The 20,684-nt window shown below is 36.9% G+C and overlaps 1 protein-coding gene across 2 annotated transcripts in view; it reads right to left on the reverse strand.

The window, feature by feature from the left end:
• Positions 1 to 20,684, reverse strand: part of Glra2 (glycine receptor alpha 2) — a 221,433-nt gene that overhangs the window by 183,145 nt on the left and 17,604 nt on the right. The window contains exon 3 of one of the 2 annotated variants that reach the window (XM_004671455.2): positions 6,422 to 6,489. In XM_004671455.2, the coding sequence (XP_004671512.1) occupies positions 6,422 to 6,489 (68 nt within the window). Of the gene's footprint in view, positions 1 to 6,421; positions 6,490 to 6,580; positions 6,649 to 20,684 lie in introns of both variants that reach the window. The other variant, XM_004671454.2, reaches the window with a different exon arrangement.

Here is a 20,684-nt window from a genome sequence, read left to right on the forward strand (position 1 = left end):
CCATTAAATGTTTAAAGGTCAATTTTAACTAAATTAATCTCAGTATTTAGAAGTCAGAATATATATAAAATTGAGAGAAAAAGATATTTTATTCAGCAATTGCAGTAATTATGTAAAATAAAACATTTACCAGTATTTTAATTATAAGTAGTTTGTCTTTTTAATGTATAGCAATTAAAACGTGCAATTAACTTGTTTATGATGATATACAATAGTCTAAACTAAGTAGCAAACCTCAAAAATATTTAAGAATAGGCAGGGTCACACAAGGATATACAAAATGCTAGAAAAGAAAATATGATTTTGCAGTGATACCCATGCAACTCTTCTAGTTTGCTGTCATTTTCAATGTAAAGCAAAATTTGGCATGTGGTGGTTTGAATAGAATAGATGGCCCCCAATATATTCAGTTCTTTATTGTTTGTAGTTTGCATCTATTGGCTACCTGGCTGGAGGCAATGTCACTGGGTGATCTTAAGGTGTGGTGGTGGGTTTCTGATTTCAACATAAAGATATGCAAAGTGTGCCTTGCTGGAGTTCCTGAAGTGTGCTGTGTGGCTTTTGACCTTTAGGCTTGTGCTTCTCTCTCTGTGCTTGGGCCTATGAAGGCAGGCCAGTTCTTCTGCCATTATGGAATTTCCCCTGGATCTGTAAGCTTCAATAAATCCCTTCCTCCATAACTGTGCCTGGTCTGGAAGTTCATCTCAGAGAACCTGAAGCTGTCTGCTACATGGCATATAAGACTTATTTCTGTAGCATTTCAGTTTACAAATATGTATATTGTCTAATGATATTACAAAACATAATTGAATAGTTATATTGTTCTGTAGATTTTGTCTTTACTATAGCTTTTAGGTTTCATAAATATTAAAGAATTAAATACTGAGAACCATCCTTTTTTTCCTCTAGGCACAGTATCTATTTCAAATAAATAACTTATTCCCTTGTAGTAAAATTTGTTTCCCATATATATATATATAAACTAGACACCCAAAGAATGAGTATATATAAAAATAAAAGTTATGTGTAATTGCATAATTTTTATTATAGCCATGACTCTGGTAACATGAGTCCCTACATTTAATATTAGTATCTAGTAAAAATAGCATTTCTCAAATTGCTTTTTTCTGATACCATCTAAAGTGATACCCACTCTGAAAAGATTATTTACTTAAGTTGAATTATAGGTAGTTTAGCATTTGTACATAAAGGTTGTTACTCTATTTCATATACTCCAATTAAATCTGGTAAATTACTTCTTGCTAGTTTATATGTGTTCACTTTATTTTATTTATTTATTTTTTTTAAATTTAATTTATTAGTTTTCTTTTCAGTAAATACAGGCAGTTTGGTACCATTATTTAGGCTCATCTGTGATCTACACCTTCCCATTAGACCCTCCTTGTTAATGAAAATGGGTCGTGCATTGTGGATTTATTATTTTTTATTTATTTATTTATTTTTTGGGTTTTCGAGGTAGGGTCTCACTCTAGCCCAGGCTGACCTGGAATTCACTCTGTATTCTCAGGGTGGCCTCGAACTCATAGTGATCCTCCTACCTCTGCCTCCCGAGTGCTGGGATTAAAGGTATGCACCACCACGCCCGGCATATGTGTTCACCTTAATATTTAATTATGAAAATATCGAGGATGAGGATAGGTTTGTTTGATTCCCCAAAATACCTGTATGGCACTTTGGTTTTACCTCTGTCTACATTGCAGTAAATCTTTTCAAAATCATAAACTTGTGCTAGCTTTAATATGAGAGGTTAAGTTTAAAAGTAATGACAGTGGACAGTTGCTTTATGATGAATTTAGACTTTAGCATTTCATTGCTAATTTAGCAACCAAGTTCACGCTATATCAGCTTAGCAAAATCCCAGACTTGTTTCTTGATTATCCCCTAAGATATCAACAATAAGAAGTATAGCCATATGCTACCACTGATCAGCTAGCATCTTTTTATGTTTTGCTTATGCAGCTACAGAAATGAAAAAAAAAAACAACTTTTGTGTTGTTTCCATGTTTATAACCCAATATGTATCCTTGTTAGAGGCTGCTCACTTAGCTGAGATACTCAGGGATGTGATTTGAGATTATAGGTGAAGTAAATCACTCTTTAAAAGTAACTAGCAGAACTGGGGACTACCTTTAGGGGCACAGTTTAGGCAAACAGAGTGACATTCTGGCATTTTGTCTGAATGGACACATTGATGCATTCTAGATCTTCCTCCTATCTGCTAAATGTGCTGAGGGTCGGAATCTACTGTTGTGGCATCTACAATCCACTATCCACCAGTATCTCTCTAGGCAGTCATGTGAAGTTGGGAAGAGAGCTTCTTATCTCCATTGCCTAATGGCCCAGTCTTGGAGAGAGCTACACATATAGCTGGTATACGAACACTCCTGACAGTTACTGACATTGCTAATATTCACAAACTGTACTTAAGCATAAGGGAAAAAAAGGGATAGCAAACATATTCCATACTTTGCAAATTCAATTGTCATCAGGAAGTAAAGAAAAGGGGGGGAGAAATAAAAATGAAAAGAAAATGGAGGACTGGAGATGGTTCAGCCTTTAAGGTGCTTGCTGGAAAATTCTAACAACTGGGGTTCAAGTCCCCAGTACCCATGTACAGCCAGGTGCACAAAGTGGCCCATGAATCTAAAGTTTGTTTACAATGGTTGGGCATCCTGGGGCACCCATTATCTCTGTCTGCATCTCTTCTCTCTATCTCTCTCTGCTTGCAAATAAAAAAATAAAAATATTTTTAAAGACAAAAAGAAAATGGAAATGATAAGTAACAATTGAAAAAGAATTAAATTCATTTCATTCACTAGTGGTCTGAGTCTTTGGGGGATCATACAAAATTTGACCCACTACATAATCTTTTTTTTGTGCATGTGTGTGTGTGAATATGTATGTGCACATGTGTTTGCATGTGGTATGTGCATATCATGATGTGTCTATGAAGTTCAGAGGACAGCTTTTTGTTGATTCGTGGCTTCTATCTCATTATAGAAAAAGCCTATTGTTATCAGCTCCATTTATCAGGTTAACTATCCTGCAAGCATCCAATGGATTCACCTGTCTTTACCTTTCTTCTGACCAAAGGCATGCTGGGATTACAGATGCTCTCAACAACATCTGGATTTCATGTGGATACTAGAAATCTAAACTAAGGTACTTATACTTACTTGGTAAATGATTTTCCCACTGACCTATTTTCCCAGTGGTGGTACCAATGACCAGCAACAAATCTGTGTTGCTTAATGATTAATTATGTATTATTTAATAATTTATATCATCATAGTGATCCATGAAAATATTCCTTGGATAACATAAACATGCTTTCCACCAAGAACACATCTCCACTATTCTAGTATCAAAAAAGGAAAAAAAAATTGTATTGAGTCTGTAAGAAAGCGAATACATTGTGGACAGAGGAACAATTGTATAGCACAAAGAAAAGTTCAAATGAGTTCTGGAAGCAGATAATCATCATCTCTTCTTTCAAAACAAACAACTCAAACTAAGTCCTTCAGTAATGTTACCTGAACAGGGGAATGAAGGGTAAAGGAAGAGAGTAAATTCAAGGTGCTTAGAAACTTATAAAGTCAGTCCAGATGATATAGAGAAAGCAAAACTATCATCATTGGAAAATTTCACTCATCAATATCCTCAAATCTTGTATCACTGGATAAAAGCAAATAGTTCTTATTCTTTTGTTAAGCTAAGAAAGGAGGATGAGGGAACCATCTAGTGCTGTTGACATTTTGACCAAATATTCTGAGTAAATTTTGGTGAAAGAAGCAATGAATTTATGGGAAGTAGAAACTTGAAGTTTTGGTAAGGGAAGTTTAGCCTGTGATAACACTTTGTGAGTATGCAATAGAGTAGATATACTCTCAAACATCGCTTTTAAAATCCTAGCTTCCAATGTGATTGAATTAGGAAGTGGTGCATTTAGGACATAATTTTATCATGAGTGTAAAACCAGAGTTTTCTTTCCGTCATGTGAGGTTACAAGAAATTAGTTCTCTATAACATAAATAACCCCCTCACCAAAACCTGAGCGGGCTGACACTCTGATCTGGAACTTCCAGCATGCAAAGTAAATGCAATTGTTTGTAAACCACCAAATTTACACTTGTTTGTTTTAGCAGCTTGGTCCAATTAGGACAGGATGAAGTGGGTGAATTCCCAGGCAAGGTTTCAGTTATCTTGGAAACCAGGGCCCTTCCTTAACAGAACAACTGTCATATTCTTATCATCTGTACAATATCTATTTAAGTACAGATGCCTTAGTTCTGGGGTTGCCAAATTTGCAACACTCTATTTTTGCAAATGAAGTTTTATTGGAGCACAATCACAGCCATTTGATTATTAATACCTATGGTAATTTTCACGCCAAAAGGCAGAGCTGAGTAGGTATGAGAGAGACTAACTTTGGAAGTCTGAATTCAATTTACTGTCTAATATTTTATAGAAAAAAGTTTGCCAATACCTACCCTAAGCAGCATGAGAATTTCATCATCAATATAACCATGATAGAAATTTTTGAAAATATTTTTGTGGTTTTGCACCAATGTCACAAATGAAAGAAATGTTTTTCTTTTCAAAAGGAAAAGCAGTTTTTTCATTACATCAAAAGCTAGTAAGTAAAATAAAAGAAGCACAGTACACATCACTCTTCTACACATGCAGTTCAATCTACAGTACATAGCAGATAGACAGAATGTTGATGTTACCGTTGAGCAACAGTCTCCACAATTTTGGGTAGGAAACATGACAAAGGACACTTTAGTAAGTGTCCAGGAAGCACCTAAGCAACCCATTTTCTGAACACCTCTGCAAATCTTCAAGACAGAGGAAAACAGAACATCCATGGCTTCCATGTTCATCTCTTGAAAGGGTTGGCTTCTGTTTGCATTAATGAACATTGAAAAGGTGCACATTTACATTTTGATTGAGAGTCAAATGCAATGAGGGGATTTAATCAAAGCAACTTAGGAGTCTAATTAATGCAATCAGCATTAGGTCGTGCAAATATTGTCATTGAATGCCATCGTGTAAAGCTGGTAACAGTGATTTGGGCAACTGGAAACTTTGCCCCTCTTAGAAAGATAAAAATTAAAAAGAAGAGAGACAGAAACTGAGTGCCAAGCTCAGGACTGGAGTATTCTTTTAATGTGGTTCTTATGAATCATTTATAACTCTATCACAACTATCTTATTTAGGTAAAATTTTTAATGTACTACACCCTACAAAAATACCAGAAGTCTTGTTTCTGGAAAATACTGTTTCAGAATCATGTGAAAATGGTTAGTGAATATGCATTATATATTTTTTTTAATTTTGTCAGTGAAAAGCATGGGTAAAGGGTAGATTAATTCTTTCTTGTAACAAAGATACCCCAAGTACAATAATTTATTAAGGATGATCCTAATAGCCTAAAAGAGAACATTCATTAAAACATATTTTTCACTTTTCAATGGCATTATATGCTCAGTTTCTCACCTCTTGACTCTTTCTAGGGTATTAGTTACCATAATTCGTGGTCAAGCTCAGCTATATTTTACTTAGGTCTCATCCATTAATGTGGATATAGAATTTGCATAGGCATGCAAATTAGAACCAAGCAATTGAATAATGATATAAAGTAAGTGATGTGGTTACTAAGAAAATCTTTCACTCCAAATTCAGTCTCTGTACTATAGTGTAGTGCTTATGAGTTTGAGCTAATGATCTAACAGGCTATGTCACAGGCAACATGACCATAACAAATTATGAGGCTCAGTGGACTTTAAAGCATCTGCAACTTTTCTTCAGATACTTGGAAAGATGATTATACATAACCTAAAATAAAATTTTGATTGATTTTGTTTTTTGGAGTTATGCATATGATGTAATTGCTATGATCTTGATAGTACATTTTATTGCCAACAAAAGTGTATATGCATATATGTGTGTATATATGTGTTCTCATAAATTTAGCACTTTAGCTTACATCTTAAATGCACATAGAGAGGCTTAGTGATGTTCATACTCCCAAGATATGTAAGACTGGCAATAAGAAGTATGCGCCAAACATCAAATTTATCCTTATGAAACATTGCAGCTGCACATTTACAATGCTCTTAAATATACACCTTGCTTAATGCTGATAATTTTACTCAAAACTAACCCCAAAAGCAAGTATTTATAAAATTTGTTTGGGATGATGGACAAAAGATTAGTTAATTTTAAGTGATCACTTTTTGACAAGCAACTTTCCTAAATAAAGGATAAACTACTAGCTTTTAGAAGTGAAGAAGTTGGAAATTGGCACTCAGTAAATGTCGTATAAATATGCAATAGTGCACTATGATCCCATATCCCATTTCTTCACACGATAGCTTCAATGATCAGTCCCACTCACCATTGTAGTTTCTGCTATTGACCCAAAGCTGTTGATAAATATGTTGCAGGTAACATTTACAGGAGGCCCTGCAAGTTGAACAATAGAAAATTTGACAGGTTGTGTTCATGGCATAACTGAGTCACGTTTTTTGCTTGCCAGTGGCATTGTGGCACTTACCATGGTGGTTTCTGTGACTGATCCAAAACTGTTGATAAAAATATTGCAAGTAACGTTTACTGGAGGACCTGCAGAATGCAATAAGAATATTGCAATAGACATTGAAGCAAAATATAGCACCATCAACATCTTTGCAAATGGTTCAAGGTGTAAATAAAATAAGATGGAGATGAGACTGCAAAAAAAAAATTGCCCAGAAGTGCATAATGATAACTTCCCCACTAGCATTTTGAACAATGATACTTAAGCAATGATGACTTGCCTCCAAAGAGTTTTGAATTTGGGAAATATAAGCTAATTTAACTGCATTCATTGGTATAGGTTGATGTAGCAAAAGCATTATTTTTTAACTTTAACATAACCAATGTTTTAGGTATTACCAGTGGATATCCCATGGTAATGAATTAACCAGAATCATGGCATCAAAATTAAGTTCCATTTTGAATTATAGATAGGTCAGGATCACCCATCTCTTTTTGTGTGATACCCATTAAATCAGCACAATATTTTGATTCTCTTGACACCTCTGAATTTACCCCTTTCCTTCTCTATATATTCTGACTCTTATTGTTAAACAATGTATAGAAACATGAAATCAAACAAAATTAACTTATTTTAAGGCATAAACACAAGAAAAATAGCACTTAATATATCTAGTTGTTGCTTTTGGTGTAAAGCAAGGATTACCATATCATAGACATGCTTTGAACAAAAAGTCTGAGTAGGGCAACTCTAATTTTCTTTTCCTTTTGCCTTCAGTTGACTGATAATTCACACTCTGATGACTCCCTGCTTTATGTTCTGGTGGAGAGTATGTTTAGTGCCTTCATGGAGATTTCCCCTAATGCTTCCTACATCAGAAAACATTGTCATAAACTATGTACTCACTGCATATGTAGTCACCCCAAATAGGGCAAAGATGACAGACCAAAATACCATAATACCAATACCAGTTTGTTGAACCAATGAGTTTACTGGGGGTCATGTACAGAGCATGAAGAGGGGTTACGTATAGGAGCATGGAGCCCACAAAGCATTTGTTTTGATTATAAGTTGGATGCTCCTCCCTCAACATTGGGGTGGGGGCTTACTTAAAGAGTATGGAGACCCCAGAGAAGCCACACCACTGAGAAGTTTCATCCTCCACTGAATAACAACTGCCCTGTGGCCACTTCTAGGAGATCCTTGTTATTGTCCAGGAGTATGAGATCCCAGGTTATCACTTCAGTGGGCCTCACTATATCAGGGTTACCCCTACGGATGCTCCTCCCTCAATCTTGAGGTAGGGGCTTACTTCCAGAGCAGGAGACATCCCCCACCCCAAAGCAGCCCTTCAGTACAAGTATCATCCCTCAGCCTGGGGATGAGAACTTACTTACAGAGCATAGAAAATCCAAAGAAATTATTCAGATGGAGCTCACTCTTCCTTGATCTTTTACCCAACTATATAAGCTATCTCCCCTTGAGTTCCCAAGACCTCATGTATTTAGGGTATATAGCTGGCACAGGGGGCACCTGAATCTCAGGTGGGAGTCTGATGACTCTCCCTAACCCTCTGGGGAGGTGTACAAGCTACTTTTGATAAAGCTGACAGTAGTTGTTCATTGTTTTCAATTCAGAAGAATTTTTTCATACAACAGGAACAATGATAGTTGGACAATTTTTGCAATGCCAGTTGTAAGAATCAGGTAGTACCTAATTTAAGGATGTATTTTTATGTACAGGAATAAAATTTTTGAGGAAAATTATACTAACAATTAAACTTACTTAAATGGCAAGTTTCAATGTGTAGACTATTTGGGTCAAATGATAGAATCATGGGCTTTTTTTTTTTTTTCATGGTAGGGTCTTGCTCTAGCCCAGCCTGACCTGGAATTCACTGTGTGGTCTCAGGCTAGCCTTCAACTCACAGCAATCCTCCTACCTCTGCCTTCCAAGTGCTGGGATTAAAAGTATGCACCACTATGCCAGGAAGAATCATGGGCTTTTAAAAAAGTAACTTTTTAGGGTTATCTTGACATGTGCAACTATAATATCTGTATTTTAGTCCAATAATCTGCTTAAATGATCTCATTGGCAGGAACATGGTCTTAGATGTATTCACCAGTGTGTGAATGTGCTTTATTCTATAACATGTAGAAAGAAAACATTAGCCTCATCTGATGATATTCCAGAATGAGTTAGATGAGAATCAGACTGGGGGAAAGATTATAACAATGTAATCTGTTATGACACTATTCTTCCTACCTTCTTTCACTCTCTTTTCTTACTCTTATTCTTCCTTTTATTTGCTTATGACATAAAGAGATCTATCATTCACTTGAAAGTGATTTCACTAAATATCTCAAGAAAATTTTATTAATTCCTTTTGAACATGGATGCCTTAATTGTTTTCTTGTCTAATTAATTGCTCTGGATAAAACTTTCATGATGAGGGGATGGAGAGATGGCTTAGTGTTTAAGGCATTTGCCTAGAAAGCCAAAGGCTCCCGGTTGATTCTCCAGGATCCACATAAGCCAGATACACAAGGGGGCACAGGCATCATCTGGAGTTCATTTGCAGTGGCTGGGGGCCCTGGTGTGCCCATTCTCTCTTTCTCTCTCATATATACATACATATATATAAATCTTTAATGTAGAAAGTGAAAATCCTTGTCATTTTATTGACCATGCATGGGTAATCGTGCAATCTTTCTCATCAAGTATATCTCTCATGGATGGAGAACAGTTTAATGCTGTTGCTAAGTGTAGGTTTTTATAAATGACCTCCATTATATCAAAGAAGTTCCTTTCTGCTTCTGGTTTTCTGAGTGTTTTAAATCCAAACCATATATTTGCAATTTACAAAACTGCAAGATGGGTAAAAAGGTTATTCAGCATAGTCATGTTTCATGTAATAATGAAACTTCAGAACATTCCTTTGATGATGCTGTTATATTGAAGTGTTTCTCAGCCATATGACTTTATTAAGAAAACTTTTCATGTATTTCAATGAAAAGTTTGGATTAAGAAATATTTAAACTCACGTTAGGTAGAAATACTGTAGTATTATGGAACTTACACATCTTTGTTGGCTGTTATAACAATTAAAATTTGAAGAAATGCGTTTAATTTGGTACATTTTCCTATTACAATTTTTCCATCATAGCATCAACTTATATTCATGTCACAATAAAATGTCATCAGGGAGAGGGCTGCTGGAAACCACGGGTTCCTTCTATCTTGGGATTGCTATAGTTAATAAATAAAGATCCATTTACCATTAGAAGAAGTCAATTTTAAATGCATTTGGAATTAGTTTTGCAATAAAGAGAACTGAGGTTTTCATATGAACCCAAATAACATTTCCTTTAATTTTAATAAATAGCAAAAATAGAATTATAGATGACTTCCTTTCATTAATTGAATACTATACAAAATAAATTGCAAGTTCATCAACTTGCTAAGCCCTAACAAATTGAAAAATATATATTTGCATTAATAATTATTAAACAAGAAAGTGTGTTATAAGTGGGGTTATAATAATAGAATGAAGGGATATGACCCATTCACATATATCTATTTGTTTCTATAATCAGCCTCTCTCATTCTTCAAAGTCTAATGCTGCCTACTCAAGAAAATTCTTTATTATTCTGTAATTGAATACCAGCCTTCTCGGCAATTCTATAGCCCTATAACAATCCTCATGCTATACTGATATCAATTACTTTAAATGTTTGTTTTATCTTTTGTTATACTCTACACAGGTCATGGTTTGTGTCTGATTCACTGGGGGGAGGGTCCTCTGAGCATTCAGTATAGTTTTGAGCACATTGTAGGCACTCAGTTAATGAATGCATAAGTGTTAAGGATGAAAATATAAGCCTTTTGTGTGAAACAGTATCAGTGGTATCTTAAGAAATTTGATTTAAATAATCTTTCAGTATGACATTTTGACCCCATCAACTGATTTCCATCCCATGAGCTTCAAAGGGTAATTCACTCCAAACACGTTCATATAGTTAGGTGGCTGAGTGAGTGCTTAATGTTTACAGAAGCACCTGAGTTCAGTCACCAGCATCCTAAGGAAGTAATTCACTTAAATGGATCAATCTTACCCTATAAGGTCAGAAGAGAATTCTGTTTGTAATCTTTGTAAGCACTCAACAGAACGAGAACATCATTTGAAAAACATGACAGTCACCAGTAAGAAGTGTGGCAATGTGCTCTCTAAAAGCCATTACTGGGCTGCCCTGCTTGTGGGATCAGGTAACTTTTTGACTTTTGCCTCTCTTCACTGATATGACATAGGATGCTGGGAAAATAACATAAGTATTGTTGCTAGAAAAATTAGATTTAAAATTCTGGCTATGCTATGTACTATCTGTGTGATTAATTAATTTGGAGGATAATAAATTACTTTGGATTTCGGTTTCTTCATTTGGAAAAGGTGAAATGTCTTCACCCAATTCGCAGGTTCACTGGAAGAACCAAGTGAGATTGTATGTGTTAAATAACAACTATGGGCTGGAGAGATATCTCAGTGGATGAGGCACTTGCTTGCAAAACCTAAAAGCTGGGGTTTGATTCCTCACTGCCTGTGTAAAGCCAGATGCACACAGTGACATATGCGTCTTGAGTTTATTTGCAGTGGTAGGATGCCCTGGTATGTCCCTTTTCTCACTAACTCCTTGAAATAATAAGTAAATTAATTAATTAAATAACAGACCGTTATCTCTTTTCCCCATCTTCTATCAAGGAAGAACATTTTTCCTAAACCTTGAGGTTTTCCTTTGTGGATACTCAGTTACACTTTCCTCTGCTCCGCATTTTATTACTCTCACACTGTGAAGGAAAAGAATTGGATTTTTAAAAATGTAAACTCTAGAAAAAAGTCTGAGCCCTCCCTATGGATTCTTTAATAGAAATCTATGCTTTTCTTATACAGCAAGTACACCCTTCAATATTATCTGATTCTCATTTCATGAGAATATGCTGCAACTCTTTAAACACAACTGACAGAAATGCAAACTGTCTCTTTCCCATGGACATGTCAATTCTATCCCGTAGATACTCCAGTGACTTCCTTCTCCCACTGTGGACTAGCTAAGTTTTGCCTCCTTTTGTACACTCATTCCAATTATCTTGATCTGTGTTTGTGCCTCGAAGTTTCTTTAAACTTGCTGTGCTGTACTTTCTGTTTGGCTCCACAATTGAATGATGAGTTAAATAATATCTTTACCATGGATTCATTTTTTTTTTTATCTTATAAGAGTTATGAGGGCTGGAGAGATGGCTTAGCGGTTAAGCGCTCGCCTGTGAAGCCTAAGGACCCCGGTTCGAGGCTCGGTTCCCCAGGTCCCACGTTAGCCAGATGCACAAGGGGGCGCACGCGTCTGGAGTTCATTTGCAGAGGCTGGAAGCCCTGCGCGCCCATTCTCTCTCTCTCCCTCTATCTGTCTTTCTCTCTGTGTCTGTCGCTCTCAAATAAATAAATAAATAATTATAAAAAAAGAGTTATGATGTTTCCTTATTTTGAAATATTATTTTTAATGCAAAGTTTTCAAAGAAGAGTTGATAACCATTTGGGAGTCTGCCCCCAAGCCAGGCTTTAGAAGCTTGGTCCTGATCAAGACCATTACACTGCCAGACAAACCAGCCCTTTATATTAAGCTGTCAAAAGAAATCCGAAAGCACCTTGTCTGTCAATGAGTAGGATCTAATCTCTCATTTCCCTTCTCTCTTCATGTATTGCTTCTACAAATAGAAACTTGTTTTCTCCTTAGGCATTCTGCACCACTGCTCTGAGGGTGAGAAGGTCACCGCAGTCCTGTTAAGGAACAGGTTTTCTATGTCAGCAAGAGTTCTAAAAATAGAAGCCAGATTTTCTGATATGTACTCTTCTCTGCTAACAAGCAGGACAAGCAGTTTCCATGCTACCATGGGGAAGCCTGGAATCATGGCACCTGTGTTTACAAGTGTTTACATTTGACTGATGGGTTCCCAGCACAGACACAACAGAGCATTTCCGGGTCATGTCTCCTGTTATACTATACTTTCTTGTAACTCAGTATAATTACAAAGACATTTAGCGAACTTCTTCTGTATATAGAATGCCTACTTTGTTTGATTCCGATTTTGTTTGATTCAGGTGAAAGTGGTTTATTAGAAATGTGATTAAAATGCTGGATGGGAACTGGAGACGTGGGACATGATAGGAGAGGCAAGCAGGCAAGAAATAAGTTCATTATCCTCTGATAGTAAATGAAATACTTTTCATGTGAGAAACTCTAGCAGCCAGTTCATGTTCACTCCTGGACTGTCCTACGTAAGGAAAGAGAAGTTTTCACATTTTACACCAATGCCCATTGATCATTGGATGTGATTACTCTCCGAAGGCATTAATTCATCTTCACTTCTGCTCTGCCATGGCAAGGCCCTAGATCAAAGAATGCAGCTGTTAACCCTTGGAATTCAGATTATGCATTTATGTACTAAGGGATTAAGGAAATAGGTGAAATGTGAACATTGTACCTTATAATGTGCTTGGAATACCAAAATAGACTCAAAATCTTTCATTCAACAAACTCCTATAATTTGTCATGGAAGAACACCATGAAGTAGAGTAAAATGTAATGGGATAAGAATGTTGTTTTCCTCTCACACCCCCCACATAGAGACTGGTGCATTCATGATGCCACAGTGGTTATCAATAACCAACTGAGGAGGGCTCTCAGTGGAATGGAGTGAGGAGAAGACAAATAATATAACTTAACGGGGAATATGAAAAATTTGTAATATGTCCATATAGTAAAGTTCTCAATAAAAATAAAAATAACATATATATTATATAATATATAAGGAAATTGATATATATTATATAATATCAGTATTATCTGATGTATATGTATTAGAATTTTTTTGTTTGTTTGTTTATTTTTGAGGTAGGGTTTCACTCTAGCCCAGGCTGACCTGGAATTCACTATGTAGTTTCAGGGTAGCCTCTCAAACACACAGTGATCCTCCTACCTCTGCCTCCCAAATTCTGGGATTAAAGACATGCAATACCATGTCTGGATTATGGTTATATATTTTTCAAGTGGTGGAGAAACTGTCCTATGTATTGATTTTTATATTTTTGTACCTCCATTTCAGTGTGATTGGATCTCTGGTGTTGAGAAGAATGGAGCTGACCCTTCAAGAATGGAGAAGTCATGTGACTTCCTCATTCACCATAGGTAGTTGAATTTACACTTGATGTGAAGGCATTCATTTCCCACTGGATACCATCACTACTTGAATAATAAGTAGAAAAATTGTCTTTTACCCTAAAAAGACTATAATTTGAAAGTATGAGATAGTGGATGTTTCAACATAGAAAAATATGAACTCAAAAAAACCAAGCATGGGCTGGAGAGATGGCTTAGCAGTTAAGCCCTTGCATGTGAAGCCTAAGGACCCCGGTTCGAGGCTCGGTTCCCCAGGTCCCACGTTAGCCAGATGCACAAGGGGGCGCACGTGTCTGGAGTTCGTTTGCAGAGGCTGGAAGCCCTGGCGCGCCCATTCTCTCTCCCTCTATCTGTCTTTCTCTCTGTGTCTGTTGTTCTCAAATAAATAAATAAATAAATAAAAATTAAAAAAAAAAAACCAAGCATTAGACAGCAAATGTGTTGAGACTTTAAGTAAGAAGACTTGAATTTTGTATGTTGTACTAGATCCAATAAAACAGCATTAATAGAAAAAAAAATAACAATTATATATATATATATATATACATATATATTTATATATATGTATATATATATGTATATATATATATATATGCAATATATATATTACATTAAAATATGTCATCTGTGGTCAAAGGTTTCCACACTTGTAAACACAGACAACAGTAGTTTGTCTTGGCCACCACAATGATACTGGTTGTTGAGTATGGGGCTTCCAGTCCCACTGACTTCCTAGATTTGATCATCTACTTTATCTCTCATAGCTGTGCCAACTAGAATAGTTCTAAATATTAGCTTCTGGATTTGATATACATGAATTTGTAGCAGCAGGTCTTACCAACTGCATAGGGAACAATTGACAACATACAGATAACACAGCTAACATAGTTTCTGCCATAAGAAGCAGACCGTGCATTTGTAAATCTTGTTCATATTTCAAATCCACTCTCATTTTCCACTTATACCTAATACTTGATCCATTATCATTTCCCCTTATTCAGAACCTCTACACAGTTGTATGCTTATATAGACAAGAGTTGGTATCTATCATTCAGAGTTGCTTTGTGACTGTCACTTCATGTGGTTATGAAGATTATGCATTTCTATCAAGGAAAAAAGTTGTCCGTCACTGATTCTAGAGGCTCCTAAAGTTCTTGTAGGTCATGCAAATTGTTCCACCCCCAAATATGCTGTGATCAAGGTGTACCATACTACAAGTCTATTTAATTTTGTACATAAGCTGTAAATTACTCCTCTGCTTAAGAGCAGACCAGGTAAATTTTAGAAAGCCATGTAGCTAATTGGAAAGGAACTATATCCCCAAAAGAAGTTCTCAGAAATTTTCTTTACTGTTCTGTGGGCAACCAAGGGGTATTCATATATGTTGTAAAGACAGTAGAATTGTAGACTTCAGATCACATACTTGGAGTTTGCTCTCCGTAAGTTCAAATGATTAAAATTATTAAGTAAAAATATTTCCAAAGTTCAGGCAGTAAGTTATTCTGTGAGGTAGATGACTATAGGACTAGATAAAAGTACCAGATGGAAGAGCATGTTTTTGGTTTGTCATGGTCAGCATTTTCTGGGAATAAGTTTAAATGCATCGCAATGTGTACTGAAAGAAATTGTAAAAAATGTGGGGGCTGGAGATATGGCTCTGTGGTTAAGACACCTGCATGAAAAGCCAAAGGATCCAGGTTCAATTCCCCAGAACCCACATTAGCCAGATGCACAAGGTTGCACATGAGTCTGGAATTTATTTGCATTAGCTGGAGGCCCTGGCATGTCCATTCTCTCTCTCTCTCTCTCTCTCTCTCTCTCTCTCTCTCTCTCTCCCTCTCTCTCTCTCTCCCTCTCTCTCCCTGTGTGTGTGTGTGTGTGTGTGTGTGTGTCTACCTGCCTATTTCTCTCTGTCTCAAAAATAAAAATGAAGTAATTAAAAAGAATCAGAACGTGTAGCCCTTGAAGGCAGTCCCTGTGTCCCTTCTTTCATCCACCACTAATAGGTCACTGTCATAGCCACCCCACCCCACCTCCCAACATAAAAGCTAGTTCCAATACACCCCAAATAGAAAATTGTTGGGTTATTGCAGAAAAAATCATCTGAGCTTGTTCGCTTAATTATTAATCAAATATTTATAAAGGATTAATAATGTGCTCAAATCTCAGGATCTAATGCTGATCCTGAGGCAAAACACTCCAAAGTCCCTAACAGGCTTCCAGACTCAAAAGCCCCTAGCATGATTTCATAATTACAAAATAGATATAAGACTAACCCATGAGCTCAGTGTACAACACCAAAAATCCTAAGGCCTTTACTGAATTATTTGAGGTAATGAGGGAGATGGCCCAGGATCAAAAGCCAGTTCTACACCCCCATGATCTACCATATAACCTAACCATTCCATTGCCTTATCTGTAGAAATAATTATGACATGTATTTACTTTCTTATATGGTTATTAGGATGACTAAATAAGTCATTATGCATGTTTCTTAGAAGACTCCTTAGCACACAGTAAGAATTCAACTAATGCAATATAGCCATGCAACTATAAATCACTTCAGGGAACTTTCAATGAAAATGATGGGAAATGTGTATAAGGGTGCAATGAGGGCTAGAGACCTGGAGAAGACAGTTAGTGGATAACTTGAACACGGAGTCATTTTATGCCCTTCCATCTTTTGTCTGAGAATTGGGCATAAGACCTCAGGCTTCATCTTTATAGTTAAAATATAAAATATTTTCTTATGAATTAAGTTAACCAATAGGTAACTTTTCAGTTAGAAATCTATTCATAGGTCTAGAAAGATTGCATAGTGGTTAAGGCACCTGCCTGCAAAGCCTAAGGACCCAGATTCGGTTCCCCAGAACCCACCATAAGTCAGGTGCACATGGTGGCAAGTAAGTCTGGAGTTTGACTGCAATGGCTAGAGAACCTGATGTGCCCATTATCTTTCCCTTTCTCTTTCTCTCCCTCTCTTTCTCCCTCCCTACTTCTAATAAATAAATAAATAAATAAGATTTTAGAAAAGATTTTATTTAAATCTGAGGTATTGGTAGTCTATCCTGATGGCATTAAGAACCTACTGCTCTTTGTTGATTTCATGGTGACCACCCCTAAGAGCACTGTATGCTTGTAGAAATAGTCTCTGTGTGGCAGATGACAAAGGAATGCTACAAGAAAATAGAAGCCAATAGGAACTTAAGCAGACCCTCTTCCCCTCCATTCTCAAACTTATTATTATTGAAGGAGAAGCAGGGGAAAGACAGCTTTTTTATAGGCCTTCATCCAGGGACAAAACCCAAGAAGAACAGAGATGCTACCTTGCCTGCTCTGCAAGATTAGAACCCATGGCTGATCCAGTCTTATCTGAGAAGGCTGCAAGCAACACACCCCAGCAGCAACTTCCTGAATCTTCCTCGGCCTTGTACACCTGGGTGGGTTGACATCTACTGAGTCAGCCCCTTGAGTCCACAAACAACCAAGTCTCTCCGTGACATACGTCAATCTAATTGCAAGGCTCATCCTAATTGGATGTCTGATTTCTATAAAGGAGCCTAATTACTCCTTTCTCTCTCTCTCTCTCTCTCTCTCTCTCTCTCTCTCTCTCTCTCTCTCTTCATTCTCATTCTCCTGACATCTGACTCTTCTGGTATCCTGGTGCTGGCTTTGGTAAGCTCTTCTTCCTTGGGAAGTTGGGGCACTTTCCTGCCTTGGTTTTGGGTGCTTTCTCCATTTGCTATATTTGTGATCTTTCTTTAAGCCCCAAGTCCTTCACTATCCTATTTCTTATTATTTTCTGACTTCTGTGTGAACATAAATGTGAAAGGCTTGCACTAGCATGTTTTGCCTTCCACATATGATGTGTGTGTGTGCATGCACACATGCACATGCACACACTCTGTGAAGATTTTCTATATTCTCCCCTTCCCCTTTCCAGTGGGGCAAGGAGGAAAGTCCCCTTCTGGCTTGAATCTTCCAGCTAGCTTTTTTTCTCCCTGGATTCCATTTCTCCATAAAATAAAACTTATAATTCATAATTTACACTTCTCAAAGTCTATTTTATCAATTATTTGAAAATTAGATAAGGTCTGAACAGTTGGGGTTTATAGGTCTGAGATCTCTATATAATTCCTCCTTGGGCCCCAACATCCTTCATCATAATTGGCTGCTTCCTCGTGTGAGGTTCTATGAAAAGAGGTAAATTAATATTTGATTCAGTCCAGATTCTGGTATCAAAAATTTCATTATCAATATCATTATTTATTTATTGCTCACCTATTGTCACATGCTTGAGGTACTGTGAACAATGAGATATGCCCAATCTCATTCTCTGAGCTGATTTAGAACTGAAAGAGACAGTGAAATAAACATTCTCACAAGACTCAAGACTGAGCATATAAGACTTGGTAGTTCGAAGGTCTTTACTAGACAGAATTATATCACCACTGAGTTCTGGAGGATGGATAGAGAATAAGCTGGTGGCAAGGCAGGTGTGGTGAAGGGAAATGTGAGTACCAGATATAAAAGGTTTGAAAAATAAGAAGTGGGGTATTGCAACTGCAACCAAGAATGGTAGAATGTACCTAGAGATCTGAAATGACTTTGAGCCCCATTTACTTTTTTTTTTTTTTTTTTTTGCCTCTCATCTGTTTGCTTCCAGTAACCAGCATGTGTGGTCTTTTACCACACTTTGTCTTAGGTTTACTGAAGCCCACCTGGATCAATCACATGGGAAGAGCGAGGATTACAGGAAATACTTCCTTTATCATCTTGGTATATGGTGAAAATAGCCCTTAACCAATAACCTACACTCAGAAATCTATGAAAATGTAGCTTTATTTCCAGCAAAGACAACTATAAGTTGTAGTTTACATGTTGGGTCATGATTTGCAGAGACATTTATCATACCAATAACTGGGGGCTAACTCCACAATGCATGACCCATTTACATCAACAATGAGGGTCCAATGGGAGGGGGTAGATCACAGATGAGCCTAAACAATGGTACCAAACTGCCTGTATTTACTGAAAAGAAAACTAATAAATTAAATTAAAAAATGAAAGTATATGTATTGTTAAATAAAGCATTTCATGACCAATAAAAAAAAAAAAATCCCTGAGGAATCTGCTGGATCCCACCTTCTATTGGACTTGTCTTGAGATGACACCCTTCCTTGGCCTTCCCACTTCCTTGTCTGATTTCACTCTTTTATACATTGCTCTTACTTCCTTATTCTGAATTAATCACTTTCATATAGCCTCTACTTTTGGGAAACCCAAGCTTAGGCAGGTGTACTTAAGAATCTAACCATGAAGACCTCTGTAAGCCCATGTGCAGGGGTGTGGGGTATGTCTGAAAGTGAATAGAAGTCTCAGAATTGATATAAGAGGCATGAGAGGCCTAGAACAACCAAGAGAGTAAGATTTTCAGCTCTGCACTCCCCTGGCTGACAGCTCTGTTTCCTTTCTCTGTGCATTCTGATAAAGATATAGCCAACCAGGCACCCCAGAGCAGCTGCACTATGGATTTTCTAAAAAGAGTACAGGAGCTATTTCTGATCTTAGCTTTCCTTTAGGATCTATTTATTATCCATTCTATATTTCTATGCCATCTTTGCACCTGCCACATCACCCCCGCAGAAGTCAATGACTTTTTCCAAAGGTGTCATTCTGCAATGTATATGGCATATTGCATAATGTCACTGATGGACACTTTTAGCTAATACCCTCAAGTGCTTTGCCTTCTCACTGAAGCAGTTAATTTACTCTGGCATTTATATGGAAAGTTGGACACTGATGGCATACCTGCTCACTTGAGACTTTATGAATGCACTGTTTATTATGGCACACATTGTTAGCACATGGTGCCAAATTCTTATATAAATACTATATTTTTGAATCTTTTAGGGACAGAGCTCCTACAGTGAAGGAAAAATTGAATCAGACACAAGTCAACCTATCAGTCAGCTTCCCCTGAACTCAGTAAAGATTCCTACACCCAAGCCACAGAGCTTTTAATTACAAATCAGTATCTTTCAAATGAATCAAATGGCAGAATGCTGTGGAATTCTAGTCACCTGGAAGTCCCTTGGAAACTCAGGTTCAAAAGTACACAGGAATTAAACCATCTCTATATTTCTACTTGTAGAAGCTAGCTGATAAGTAAACTGTGGAATTTTCTCTTCTAAATAAATATATTCTTCTGTGGAGGAAATTTGTATTTAATGGGTTTTAGGGTGTTTGCCCCGGGTGCCAGATTTCTGATTATCTGAAATCCTTGCATGCTATAACCTTGATTGGCCCACAGGAAAACTATGGAGCAAGAGGGAGCCTGCTGAGTTTTAAGTGGGAATATTTACTCAGCATCTTTGAATAGGATGCATGACAAACAAATGTGAATTTTAGACATGTAGCTGCTTGGGGAAAATGAAAGAAACATCCCAGACTGTGAGAAAATCTTTCTCAGTTTGGAGATTTATGGGAAATACACATGTTCAATATAGGATTATTTTGATAAGGATCAGGTCAAGTAAGATACTGGTCATAGGGTTGTCACTGACTCTATCATATAGAATGGCGATACTGTTAAGGAGAAAAATTCTGAATGGTATAGGAAGCTTGTCAGTAATACTGTGTTGTGAAGTTTGAAAGAGAACAATTAAGCTGGCATCTAACTACTAAAAGTCCTCTGGAAGAAAGGGTTAAAACTTGACCATGTGCCCATGAGTGTAGTAGTCTTGTAACCAGAAGACAGCATTCCCAAGTCTCCATTCCCATCCTCCTGCTTTTCCATTCTTCATTTCTACCAATCATTCCATGAGATTTTCTGAGCCTTGGAGGGTGTGGTTTTGATGTCATGTTTAGGAATGAGCACATCTCTGTGTTCACC

Source organism: Jaculus jaculus, chromosome X (genome assembly GCF_020740685.1).
Source record: "Jaculus jaculus isolate mJacJac1 chromosome X, mJacJac1.mat.Y.cur, whole genome shotgun sequence".
NCBI lineage: Eukaryota > Metazoa > Chordata > Mammalia > Rodentia > Dipodidae > Jaculus > Jaculus jaculus.